Here is a 14392-nt window from a genome sequence, read left to right on the forward strand (position 1 = left end):
CAGATTTAACACTGTTTTTATTATAATTCAATAGTTGCTAGCTCTTTATTTCTCATTTGAGCATGAGAGAAATTGATATTTGATTAAAAATCACATAATCCATAATAATAAAAGGCTAAGCGTGCATGCACTGTCGAAAATCCATGAGTCCTGGTGGTGTGAGCTGTGCTTCTGTGCCAGTGCTCACGGCACCTGCGCTAGCGTGTGTGCCAGCAACTCCTCCCTCCCACTGCCGGTCCTCTTCAAAGTGGCCTGCTGCGGTTCGCCAACCACTAGCGAACCTTGCAGGCCGCTCTAGCAAATCCAGGGAGGCGAAGGCGGGACGGAGGCTGCAATCGGCAGCGGCTGCTGCTATTCCTCCATCCGCCTAGCTCCTCTCTGCCGGCCCCGGCTGGCAGCCTCCTCTGCCCAGTCCTCTCTGCTCCGGTGGCCCGCGCAGGAGAAGGAGCGGATGAAGCAGGGAGACTGTGCAAAGGGAAACAAGAGGGTTGACGGGACGGGAAGGGGAAAGGGAGAGGGAGGAAGCCGAGGAATCTCTAGCACCGTTAATGTAACGGGCTTAAAGACTAGTTATTTATAAAGTATTAACTAATAGTAAATTTAAATAAATTAAATTATTAAACAACTTTTCAATAGAAGTTTTGACCTATGATGACACCCTAACCCTAAATTGGTGTCCATCTATTAACTGGATTCCAAGGGGTTTTTTGAGGTCTTTTTCCTCTATTTTAAAAAGATCATGCACTATATATAATTGTTAGTGTTCTACATACTTACCATGTAAGCCAGCATTTTGCTGGCCTACATTGTAAGCGTCTCCCGCTCTACTAGGGAGACGCGTAGGGCCGCCTATGTTCGCCTAAGGCTACTGCCTAGCCTTAGGCGGGCTTGCGGGCCTCCCTAGGCTCCCGGAGGTGCCTTCAATAAAGGCGGCCTGTCTGGGGAGCATTTTTTTAGAAATTATGCCTCCCGATTAGCTGATTAGACAGTTGTAGGACGCCTGCCTACAATCGGAACTCACTTTGCAGAATCGGGGCCTTAGTGCAGAACAAGTAATTAAAACTAGAGAATGACACGGTGGCGGTTACCCGCAGCTAGCCGCGTTTAGCCGCAGGTAACCCGCCAAAACGGTGACCAAAAAAAATGGTCACCGCAAGTTCAGGGACAAGGCAATTCACCGCCCCGTGGGGCAGTGAATGGTAGCACGGGGCGGTGAACCATCTGGAACGCGCAGTGAACGAGTGGCAGCCCACTCTCTCCCGCCGGCCGGCCGACCATGCATCTCCCTCCCTCCCTTCTTTTCCCTTACCTTTTCTTGTTAAAACGCGCGTTTTCTATAAGGCTAGGAGCTGTATTACAGCCGGAACCTTGAAGTCAAGTCGCGCTGCACACTGGAAAAAAATCTCCTCTGACGCAACTTTCTGTTTCCGGTTGCATCGGAGGAGACTTTTCTAGCCGGCAACCCGACGCGACTTCAAGGCTTCGGCTGTAATACAGCTCCTAGTCTTATAGAAAATGCGCGTTTTAACAAGAAAAGGTAAGGGAAAAGAAGGGAGGGAGGGAAATGCTGGACCGTGTGCCACCGGCTGGCCGGTGGGAGGGAGCTGCTGGACCGTGTGAAAGGTGTTGAGGGTGGGGGGATGGAGTGGAGAAGACGCTGAAGATGGGGTTGAGGCCGGGGCGGTGAAAGGGACAGCGGGGACGGGGCGGTGCAGAGGATGGTGGTCCTGGGACGGGGCGGTGACGGGGACATAATTTTTCCCCGTGTCATTCTCTAATTAAAACATCATTTATGAAATGACATCATTCATTAATTTTAGCAATCAAATTGTTATTTATTGCAAAGTTATTATTTATTTCATCATTTAATCACTCAGTCAATTGATCAGAAGTTTATTTTAATATGGTTGTAAAAAGTTCATATACAATATGATTCATATTAGATAGTTTGTCCATTTTTCTATAAACAAAATCAAGGAGGATGCATTAGTCATCAGTTTTTATTTTTATTTCTGCTTTGTACTGACAGTTGCGTATTTACATTCATGTGTATTATTTTAATTCAGATGATTTTTACATTAGATATCGGGTCCAAACATTTCTGTTTTACATAAGTCTAACTTTATAAGTATTTCGTGTCAAAATTAGTTTATGGTTAACTAAATACATTATTCTCATTGTTTTTGTTCACTTATTGTATCTCATTGCTCAGGATTTTATGCATGCTCCTTTGATTTATATGCACATTTTGTTATGGTCTTTCTAGATATACATTGTCCCCTGAAGAAGGCGACGTGTTTGCCGAAACTGGGTCCTAGTTCGGACTTTGCATATTTTTATGATCAATATTTTTTATGATTTTACTACAATAAAGATTTCATCCCTCATATGGTTGTGATGTCTCCAGTGCCTCTAGTAAGATACCAAAATACTGGAGGAAACCAAGCAGGGGTGTTGCTACGGGTTGTCTTGGGTGGTTCATTCACCTGTACTATTGGTCAGTATCAGGAGCATAGGTGAATGAGTAGAGAACTGGAGGGTGGAGTCAAGAGCAGCATTGTCTAGTGCTCACTCATGTTAATCTTAGGCCACATCAAAAATTCAGTACTGGCTGAGCTACTGAACCCAGGAAAGTTAATGGATAGTGCACCAAGTCAGATGAATTCTTGGAGGTAAGTGACAGCCTCTTGAGTGTTGTAGTAGGTGTGCTGGTGCTTGGGATATTGAGCATTTAAACATTTTGCATTTATGGAGGTTATATGGATGGAAAGTTCTTAAATTGATAGACCGCTGTAAAGACACTTGAAGAAGTAATGTCTTATGCTTAGCAACCACCAACAAAACTAATTGTATTTCTAGTGCCATAGGTGAGTCATTCTGGACGAGTGGGTTATATCCCAGTGTTTGTGAGCCTTGCAGAAGGAATCCACTCCAGTTTTTTAATCTCTCTTGCTTCACAGAGTGCTCTGCTTTTCTCTACAGTTTTCTTTTTCTGCATGTGAACTGGAAGGAGTATTTCTGATCTGCGTTGGTGTGAGTAAGATCTGGAATAGGTCTCCAATCATCTGAGTCTTTCTTTGGCATGATGATATATATTGAGTATCTGCCTGAGCCTGAGTCATCAAACGGCATATAGGAATACAGGTTCTAGATGTCGTCATGCTAAAGAAGGGCTCAGATGATTGGAGACCCATTCTAGATCTTACATCAATGCAGCACTCAAGGTTCCACACGTTTGCATGGAGACAGTTGGTTCTGTCTTACAGTGGTTGCTCTAGGGGAATTTCTGGATCTGACAAAGTTCTATTTGCATATTCCCATATTTCTGGACCACAGAATGTTCCTGAGATTTCATATTCTGGAAAACCATTACCAGTTCTCAGCCCTTTCCTTTAGACTAGTGACTGTGTCTTGCAGTTTCACCAAGGTGATGGTGGTAGTGTCTGCCCACCTGTGAAAGTTGAGCTTACTTGGTTCAATGGCAGCCACAATAGACATGGTTCCTTGGGCAAAAACTCACATGTGCCATCTTCAAGATGTGTTATAGTGTTGTACCCTCAGATGTATGCTCTGCAGATGTCCCTGCCCTGGTCATTGGAAGCTCAGGCCAGTATGGACTGGTGGCTCCGCTCTCGGTCGCTAACCAAGGGCATACCCCTACATTTAGCTTCCTGGGTAATGGTGATTGGGAGCTCACTGCAACCATTCTCTGATTCAGGGCTGTTGGTCGACCTCCCAGAGAAAGTGATCAATCAACAGGCTGGAATTTCAAGCCATTCAGTTGGCTTCACAGTAACTGTAGAAGACTCTGGAAGGTTAGGTGGTTCGAGTCTTCTCAGACAATTCTACTGCGTTGGCCTATGTCAATCGCCAGGGAGGCACCAAGAGTGCCCAGCTGGGTCTGAAAGCCCGCTTACCGTTCAAATGAGCAGGGCTTCATCTTCAGGTGCTCTTAGCGATGAACATTGCAGGATAGGACAATGTCTAAGCCAATTTCCTCAGCAGACCTTGGATCTGGGCAAGTGAATGCTGTCTGCGACAGTCTTCCAAACCATTGTTCATTGCTGGGGTTGCCCAATGATCGACCTCATGGCAACTGGCAATGTAGGCCAGGGTTTTAAAGGCCTACCTTTCATTCACCTAAGTTTTTGGAGAATTGTACTTAGCGGTGCCTAAGTCACGCTCTGCCCATAAAAATACCTACTTAGGTGTCAAGCGCCACTAAGCACCATGCGATAGGCACTTGTCTTTTAAAGAATTGGGCAGGCACCCAATTATTGAAGCTATTAAATGGGTTTTGCCAATTAAGTTAGATGCCCTTCAGAGAATGTGTCCCTTTGCTCCTAACATTGGGTCTCTGATTGAAAATACAGTATTTCTTGAAGTTGCATAATGTACCTGCAAAGTTAATGATAAAACCAGGCTTGGGTGATTGTATGTTTTAGAATATGATGTCATATCTGCTTTACATTTTAGGTTTTAATGTTGAAACAGTTGAATATAAAAATCTGAAATTTACTATTTGGGATGTAGGAGGCAAGCATAAACTGCGACCCTTATGGAAGCATTATTATCTGAATACACAAGGTAAGATTCTTGCCATCGCATCTTTGAATTTGAAATTGTAATTTTCAGTTTTTGTATTATTTTATGAATAGTTGTAATTTAGTAAGTGTAGAAAGATAAAAGAAAATGTGTGAAAAGGGTTGAGGTTGCTTTGTGTATATCAGTTATTTCTCTGTTGGAAGATAAAATAGATGACCTAGTTTTTAAAGCAAGAAAATTTCTAGAGCTCTCTTCTGAGGTCACTGACCCCTGTCAAGCTGCTTTGCATGCATATGCCTCAGGATCTCTATCTGTGATTGATGGTGAATGGTAATAGTACTAACAACCTGGCTACAATTGCCTCACTGATCAAAGTTTCCAGATGTTTCAACCTCATGATTCTGAATATGGAATTCTGTTTATAATAATGTATTCAGTTTCAAAGACATAGAATTCTGTACAAAAGCTATTACCTCCCAATATTCACATAGCTCCCTCATATGATTTTCCTTCTGCAAGCGAACTCAGAAAGTGTGTTCAGATCTGTTCTGCTTCTTTTTGTTAATTTCAAGTATTTTTGCTGTTGGTCTTTGGAATTTTCTGCATGACTTTGGTGCTTGGAGGTCCCCTTCTTGGGCTTACTCTGCTGGGGAAAGGATGCAGTCTCGCATGAGTGGATTGCTGCTCCCAGGCCAGCCTGCTTTGTGTCCCTTCAGGAGCTCAGGGTCTGTTCCCCTGGGAGCTGCTCACCTGATTTTAATCACAGGCTTAAGCGCAGGCTATGGGACCCCTGTGTAATATCCCTCTGGGTGTCAGGGAACCGGCTGCAAAATTTCTCCCCCCAACTCGAACTGTGGATTTCTGGGGGTGGGAGTTCGTGGTTGGGGTCACGCAACTGGCAGATCTCTATCGGAGGACTGTACTGGATATTTTTGAGACAGAAATCCTTTCCCTGTAGGCAGGCAGCTGAGAGCTAGTTGACAGGCACCAGAAGTCATAGTGAGTACTCCCATTATTCCCTATGGGGAAAACTGGGAAGGGGGGTGGTCTGAAAAAGTCAGATTTGAGGGTTTCTTAGGTTAGAGTCAGGTTCCCCCACCTCCAAAATCCCATTTTGCTATTTTTTATTTTTATTTTTTTAAATTCAGCTTCATTTTTGGTGCAAATTTTCTAGTGGCAGCCATCTTTGATTTTTAGTGATCTTTTTTAAAAGCGCTCTTTCCTGCCTCAAATCCACTTGTCTTATCTTGGGATCATCTGCTATGGCATTTCCAGGTCAATTTACCCCCAATCCATGCATTTGCACGGTTTTGCCAGCTGTTGAATGGCCGTTTTTCACGCACCACAGCAGGAAGGGGTGGAAGCTTCAGGCTCAGCCTCCAGGGGATTAAACCCCTAGAAAGGCACAAAGCGCTCAGCCTGAAGAAAGAAAGCTTGTCTAGCGGCCACATGCAACAAGGGTGTGAAAAGTAAGCACATGGAGGAGGCACTCCTCAGGAGCCTTGCGGGGGTCCATAGGCCATCAGTCCAGGGACTCTCCTATGGAAAGCCTATGTAATGAGCATGGAAAATACTGTGCAGCTTGTGAGCATGTCAGCTTCGTTACATGGAGCTTCTTATCTCCAGCAGGCCTCTCTGCCTCACAACTTTTCGGCTCCTAGATCAGTGACCCTTTGGAGCAGAACTGGGAGGACTGGAAATCTCTTTCCATGCCTTTACTATCTTTAGGCTCTGCTGTATTTTTGTTTGAGGTGACAGAGGTCAGAAGAGGCAGAGCGCCATCTTTCTCAGATCAGATCTGATTCTCCCTCTGCATAGCAGCTTGATTCTCAGCTGCCTTCTACCTCCCAGGGTGCAGCTATGTGCGGTACTAATGCACAGATGCCTTTCTTTCCTCCAGACATCAATTACCTCCTTATACGGTGGGCAGCGGTTGGCTTTCTGGAGGGAATGGGAACAGATTTCAGCAGACCGTTGGCTTCTGGTCATTGTTCAGGAGAGGCACAAGTTCGAGTTTTTTCATACCCCTCCAGATCTGTTTCTCGCCTCCTCTTCCAGACGTCCAGAAAGGGAGGCCAGAGTTCGTGCGACAGTGCAATGACTTTTGGACATGCATGCCATAGTACCAGTTCCTGAAGAAGAATCGGGCTTAGGCAGATGATCCTTAAACAGTACTTCATAGTGCCCAAGAAAGACACAGAAGATCGGAGACCCATTCAGGACTTTAAGTCAGCAAATGAGGCCCTAAAGGTCTCCCTTTTTCACATGGAGACAGTTTGCTCTGGTATAGTGGTGGTAGCTCTGGGAGAATTCCTAGCCAATCTTGATTTAACGGAGGCATATCTTCATGTCTTTCCAGATTACAGGATATATCCAAGATTCCCTGTCATTCAGTGACTTCCAGTTTGTGACACTCCCTTTCGGTTTGGCAATAGCTCCACGCGCCTTTCCCAAGGTGATGATGGTTGTACTAACTCGCCTCCGCAGGAAGAGCAATCAGGGGTATCCTTGCCTGGACAATTGGCTTATCAGAGCCCCCCCCCCTCAAAGTGAAGGTAAGCATGTGGTTCATCAGGTAGTGGATCTCCTCCAGACCCTTGGTTGGATAGTCAACTTCCGAAAGAGCCACTTTTCACCAACTCGGTGCTTGAAATATCTGAGAGTCCACTTCAACGTGTTTTTTTCTTCCCAAGCCACACAAACGGAGGCTCAGGAAGTAGATCTTAGAGATCCTGGCTGTTCCAAGCCCCAAGGTTTGGAATTACCTACAGGCACTGTGCTCGACAGCTGCCTCTCTTGAAGTCTTCCCCTGGGCAGGAGCGCATATGCAGCCACACCAGGTCTCTCTTCTTTCCATGTGGTTACCGCAAAGCCACTCGCTACAGATGCACCTCCCCTGGACTTTGGGAGGCAAAGTGCAGCTTATGTTGGTGGCTCTAGGGGTATGCCTTATCAAGGGCATGCCTCTAAAATTCAACTCATGGGTGACCCTCATGTTTGACGCCAGTCTGAGTGGCTGGGGGACCCACTGCTGTGGTTGCTTGCTCTAGGAAAGTGGATTCCATCGGAAAGCACGCGGTCCTTAAATTATCTGGATCTGAGAGCCATTTGTGTGGTGCTGAAGAAGTGCACTCTTTCCTGACTGGGTAGGCAGTCAGCATTTTTTTCAGATAGTACCACAGCGATAGCTTATGTAAACAGATAGGGAGGTACGTTAAGCACTCCCCTACGCCTGGAAGGACAGAGATTGTTTCTTTGGGTGGAAAGGACTACAGGGTGAAACTGAAAGAAGCCAAGAGAGAGATACGTTTGGCGAAGGCACAGGCGGAAGAACAAATGGCTAAAAATGTAAAAAAGGGAGATAAAAATTTTTTCAGATATATTAGTGAAAGGAGGAAGATAAAAAATGGAATTGCTAGGCTAAAAGATGCTGGGAACAAATATGTGGAGAGTGATGAGGAGAAAGCAAATGTGCTAAACAAATACTTCTGTTCTGTGTTCACAGAAGAAAATCCTGGAGAAGGACCGAGATTGTCTGGCAAAGTTACACGAGAAAATGGAGTAGATTCTGCGTCGTTCACGGAGGAGGGTGTTTATGAGCAACTTGAAAAACTGAAGGTGGACAAAGCGATGGGACCAGACGGGATCCATCCCAGGATACTAAGGGAGATCAGAGAGGTTCTGGCGAGTCCTATTAAAGACTTGTTCAACAAATCTCTGGAAACGGGAGTGATTCCTGGGGATTGGAGGAGAGCGGATGTGGTCCCTATTCATAAAAGTGGTCACAGGGATGAAGCAGGAAACTACAGGCCGGTGATCCTCACTTCAGTTGTTGGAAAAATAATGGAAGTGTTGCTGAAAGAAAGGATAGTGTATTTCCTTGAATCTAAGGGGTTACAGGATCCGAGGCAACATGGCTTTACAAAAGGTAAATTGTACCAAACGAACCTGATTGAATTTTTTGATTGGGTAACCAGAGAGCTGGATCGAGGACATATGCTAGATGTAATTTACTTGGATTTCAGCAAAGCCTTTGATACAGTTCCTCATAGGAGGCTGTTGAACAAATTTGAAGGGCTGAAGTTAGGACCCAAAGTGGTGAACTGGGTCAGAAACTGGCTGTCGGACAGACGCCAGAGGGTGGTGGTTAATGGAAGTCGCTCGAAGGAAGGAAAGGTGACTAGTGGAGTCCCTCAGGGTTCGGTGCTGGGGCCAATCCTGTTCAATATGTTTGTGAGTGACATTGCTGAAGGGTTAGAAGGAAAAGTGTGCCTTTTTGCAGATGATACCAAGATTTGTAACAGAGTAGACACCGAAGAGGGAGTGGAAAATATGAAAAAGGATATGCAAAAGTTAGATGAATGGTCTAATGCCTGGCAACTAAAATTCAATGCAAAGAAATGCAGAGTAATGCATTTGGGGATTAACAATAGGAAGGAACCGTATATGCTGGGAGGAGAGAAGCTGATATGCACAGACGGGGAGAGGGACCTTGGGGTTATAGTGTCCGAAGATCTAAAGGCAAAAAAACAGTGTGACAAGGCAGTGGCTGCTGCCAGAAGGATTCTGGGCTGTATAAAGAGAGGCGTAGTCAGTAGAATGAAGAAGGTGTTGATGCCCCTGTACAGGTCATTGGTGAGGCCCCACTTGGAGTATTGTGTTCAGTTTTGGAGACCGTATCTGGCGAAAGACGTAAGAAGACTTGAGGCGGTCCAGAGGAGGGCGACGAAAATGATAGGAGGCTTGCGCCAGAAGACGTATGAGGAGAGACTGGAAGCCCTGAATATGTATACCCTAGAGGAAAGGAGAGACAGGGGAGATATGATTCAGACGTTCAAATACTTAAAGGGTATTAACGTAGAACAAAATCTTTTCCAGAGAAAGGAAAATGGTAAAACCAGAGGACATAATTTGAGGTTGAGGGGTGGTAGATTCAGGGGCAATGTTAGGAAATTCTACATTACGGAGAGGGTAGTGGATGCCTGGAATGCGCTCCCGAGAGAGGTGGTGGAGAGTAAAACTGTGACTGAGTTCAAAGAAGCGTGGGATGAACACAGAAGATTTAGAATCAGAAAATAATATTAAATATTGAACTAAGGGCAGTTACTGGGCAAACTTGCACGGTCTGTGTCTGTGGATGGCCGTTTGGTGGAGGATGGGCAGGGGAGGGCTTCAATGGCTGGGAGGGTGTAGATGGGCTGGAGTAAGTCTTAACAGAGATTTCGGCAGGTGGAACCCAAGCATAGTACCGGGTAAAGCTTTGGATTCTTGCCCAGAAATAGCTAAGAAGAAAAAAAAAAATAATTTTAAATTGAATCAGGTTGGGCAGACTGGATGGACCATTCGGGTCTTTATCTGCCGTCATCTACTATGTTACTATGTTACTATGCCCTTTCGGCTGCAAATGTGACAGGAGTAGAGAATGTCCAGGCTGATTTTTCTTTCTAGGCTAACTCTGCATCTGGAGGAGTAGTCTCTGTCCCAGCTATCGTTCACCTTCATTGTACACTGGGGAAGACCAGACATGGATCTCAAGGCCACAGTCAGATTGCTTTTACAGTCGAAAGACCGAACCAGGAAGCACAGGGCTCGACACCCTCATTCCTCCCTGACCACCGAACCTCTACTCTGTGTTTCCCCCATGTGCTCTGGTGGGCTGGATCATCCGCAGAGTAGTGAAGCATCAGGGACTTGTGTTTCTGGTAGCTCTGGACTGGCCCCACCGGCCTTGGTATATGGATCTAGTGCATCTTCTAAGGGGTAGGTGTCTCGAATGCTGGTTCACCCAGGGCTCCTCAGTCAGGGTCAAATTCCCATGGAGCATTCAGAGCATGTTGGCCATTCGGCATGGCTCTTGAGTGCATGGCCCTGATTCAGAAGGGCTTCCTGGAGGTTATCATTAACTCTCCTTAGAGCGAAGAAGCCCACGATGTTTGTGGCTTAGGTGAAGACCTGGAAGGCTTTTCAATTGTGGTGCGCCAAGGAACAGGTGGAGCCTTGAAGGTTCCTATCTTGGTGATTTTCTATAGGCTGTTCTTGAAAAGGGCCTTGCAGTCTTGCGTTTCAAGGTACAGGTAGCTGGCCTCTTGTGTTTTAGGCCTCGAAGAGGCATTCAGTCATTAGAATCTCTTCCAGATGGCTCTTGGTTTTTGAGAGGGACACTCAGGTTGCGACTCAGTTGCGCAAATTGTTCCTGTCTTGGTGCCTCAATGTGGTTCTGAGGGGCCTAATTCAGGCTCTGTATGAGCCTCTGCTGGATGCATCCCTCTTAGATTTTACGGTTAAAATTGTGTTTTTGGTCACCATTGTTTCGACAAGGCGGATATCAGAGTTGCAGGCTCTCTCCTGTAGAGAACCCTTCCTCTGCTTTACAGAGTCAGGTTTTTCTCTGTGGACAGTACCTGCCTTTCTGCCTTCCACATCAATCAAGAGATTTGTTTCCCTGCTTTTCACCCTGCGGGTTCAGCACAACAGGTCAAGATTTTGCAGAAGCTGGATGTCCGTGGCATCCTCCTACTTTATTTGGAGAAAACTAATGATTCTTGGCTTTCCATTCTCCGTTTTGTGCTGACCAGACACTCGAGACAAGGCAAGCCAGTCTCTAAGGCCTTGATTACCAGATGGATCGGCATAGCAGTTTTTTCTTCGTACATTGCCTGCGGTAAACAGTCCCCTTTTCTCAATCACAGCACATTCGTCTAGAGCAGGGGTGCCCAATACGTCGATCGCGATTGGCCAGTAGCTCAGGAAGGCAACGTGAGTCAATTGTGGAGCCCATCCCGGGCTCCGTGATAGACTCGTATTGCCGTCCTGATCTACGGGCCGATCAGCCTTCCTCTCCAGTGTTCTCCCTAGGGCCTTTTAGCTGGGCGATCCGCCCAGCTGTCATCTGCCGCTGCTGAACATTAAAAAAAACCGGCTTGGAGATTTCAGCCCTTAGCGAACTTATGCTCCGGGCTCTAACGTGTGCGTGCCGGCTTCTCTTCTCTTCCCTCCAAATCCGGAAGTTATGTCCGGGGGGGGGGGGAGAGAAGGGAAGCCGGCACGCACATGTTGAGAGCCCTGAAGCAAGCGTTCGCTATGGACTAATGCGGGAGACAGGTTAGTGAAGCATTTGTTCTTCTTCCTGCCGGGTCCTGCCTACTTTCTGTTTCTGCGAAGGCAGGACCCAGCAGCATTTCCCCCAATAGGTTGATCACGATCTTGGGCTGATCAGCCTTCCTCTTCCCGACGGCAGAATTGACGTCGGGGAGAGGAATGCTGGTTGGCCGAAGCAGGGAGAGCTTGGGGCCTGTTATTGGTGGTGTTTGGGTCCTGGTCCCCGATGGCAATGGCAGTGGCAGTGGCTTGGGGGAGGGCAGGAAGAAAGAAAGAAAAAGGGCAGGCAGGGAGACAGAAGGAAAGAAGAGAAACAGAAAAAAAAGAAAGGGAGGCAGAGAGAAAGAAAGGGCAGGGAAGAGGAAGGAAAAGTTGGGGAAAGGAATGAGGTCTGGAGGAGAGGAAGCATACAGGCTAAAAGAAGGAAAGAAAGATTGTATGCACAGTCAGAAGAAGAAAGTGCAACCAGAGACTCATGAAATCACCAGACAAGGTAGGAAAAATGATTTTATTTTAAATTTAGTGATCAAAATGTGTCTGAATTTATATCTGCTGACTATATTTTACACTAAGGTCCCTTTTTACTAAACCGCAATAGAGGTTTTTAGCGCAGGGAGCCTATGAGTGTCGAGAGCAGCGCTGGGCATTCAGCGCAGCTCCCTGCGCTAAAAACTGCTATCGTGGTTTAGTAAAAAGGGAGGGGGGTATATTTGTCTATTTTTGTATGGTTGTTACTGAGGTTACTGATGGGGAGGTTACTGATGCATAGAGTCATCTGCTTTGACCTCTTTGAAAAACCCTGGAATAGGAATGATAATTAACATTTTCTATGCGTACAGTGTGCTTTGTGTTTTTTTTTTATTTTATTGTTGGTAGATCATTTTGACTTGGTCATTTAAAAAGTAGCTCGCAAGCCCAACTAGAGGTATGGCTGTTTTCTGAGCGGAGTCCTGGGCTCTTTTGACTGATGAGATTTGTAAAGCAGCTACTTAGTCTACTCTTTACACTTTTACAAAGTTTTACCAAATGGATATGGCAGCTTGAGAGAGTGCCAGTTTTGGGTCCTTGGTACTTCGGGCAGGCTCATCTGTCCCTCCCTAGCCATCTGACACTGCTTTGGTACATCAGCTATTGTACCGAATCCTATGTCTTTGAAACTGAATGAAAGATTAGGTTCTTACCTTGATAATCTTCTTTCAGTGATAAGACAGGATTCTGTACGCCCGTCCTGACTTAGCCTTTGATTCATCTTCTTCCTACATTGAACATGGCCACTCTCTGTAGTGGGACTGATTCTCCTGTATCTAAATATAAGCAGTGACAATATTACAGAAACATGAGGGCTCCTATTTCCTTTCCCCTTTTGGATGGGGAGTGTGCTTAGGTTGGCTCCTAGCTACTCGTGCGCAATTTGTTGTTCAGTGTTAAATTGTTAAATGTTTATTAATTATTGTTCTGTTATAAGTTACAAAGTAGAGCAGAATATGGTTTGTTGCAGGGGAAGCTCCCCTTGCTTCTCTTTCTCTTCTGTTTCAGTTGAGTTTGATTGCTTTGGGACCAACTGAAGAGGGAGCTATTCTCCACTCCAGAAAGGGAGGAGTTCAGAGATTTAAAGTGATATCATTCTGCAGATTCATGAGTATTGGGAGGTAACAGCTATCATACAGAATCTTATGTTTTATCACTGAAAGAAGATTAGCAAGGTAAGAGCCTAATCTTTCAATATGTAAATCTCAAGTTACTATATTAAAATATTCTGATGTGTAGTTTAGGAGGGAAGTTGAGGTCTGAGTTTCCACAACTTAATTTCCTAATTAGCCTGATATATTGTTTATTGGAAGCTGTTATACCACTTCCAATGACTGGGAAGTCAGTTCAGAGTGATTTGCATGAGCTTCAGTGAAGGTGCTACAATACATTAACTTCTGTAAATGTGTTACAAAGCTTGAGTTACAGTTAAGGAGTACAAAGCATGAGCTTCAGTACTGGTATTACTATACATGAGCTAAATATATGTATGTCTTACGTATATCTTGCATATATTTTACATATTTGTACATGAGCTAATTATCTGTATATCTTACATATATCTTAACTAATTATCTGTATATCTTATATATTATACCATCTATGTACATATACTATAATTACAGATTCTGAAATTCTTATAAACTTGTCTGTCTTTGTATTATTGTATTGAATAACACTGATTGTGATCAACTTCGCAAACTGTGTTATTTGACACTGCCTGGAAGCATCACTTAAGGGTCAAAAAATGCAAGTTATGGCTGCGACACACCTTAATAACTTCTCCTCTTATTCTTTGAAAAAGAGCATGTCTTTCCTTCCCACAAATTTAATCTCCATCTCGCCAAAGATCCCATTTGCAGCTTTTTTGTTTTCAGTCCGTTGAAGTCTGTTCTAGTGAACAATGTGTTCTTGATCAGATAATAAGATAAAGTAAGGCACATGTAGAGCTAAAGAAATACTTTTAAGAATTGTTGATTATGCTCCATAATTATGCAAAAACGAGGCTGTAAGTATGCTGACTTGCAAATTTTTTTCTTGATTCTTTTACAATAGATTTAATAGATTTTTTTCTGAGAGCAAGTAGGATATAGAGCCTTACATGAGGGTAACATCATCTGATTGAGCCTGTGCAGGAATGCTCTAAAACTTGTTTATAATAACCTTTTTAGAACTGTACTGCACTTACACACAGATCTTCCCACCTTCCACTGTCATATAG

General features: G+C 44.8%; 1 protein-coding gene across 5 annotated transcripts in view; it reads left to right on the forward strand.

Moving 5' to 3' along the window:
* The window catches only part of TRIM23 (tripartite motif containing 23), a 119016-nt gene that overhangs the window by 88874 nt on the left and 15750 nt on the right, over positions 1-14392 (forward strand). For all 5 annotated transcript variants that reach the window (XM_033930190.1, XM_033930182.1, XM_033930209.1 and 2 more), the window contains one exon: positions 4477-4587. In XM_033930190.1, the coding sequence (XP_033786081.1) occupies positions 4477-4587 (111 nt within the window). The remainder of the gene's footprint in view (positions 1-4476; positions 4588-14392) is intronic.

Source organism: Geotrypetes seraphini, chromosome 1 (genome assembly GCF_902459505.1).
Source record: "Geotrypetes seraphini chromosome 1, aGeoSer1.1, whole genome shotgun sequence".
Classification (NCBI taxonomy): Eukaryota; Metazoa; Chordata; class Amphibia; order Gymnophiona; family Dermophiidae; genus Geotrypetes; species Geotrypetes seraphini.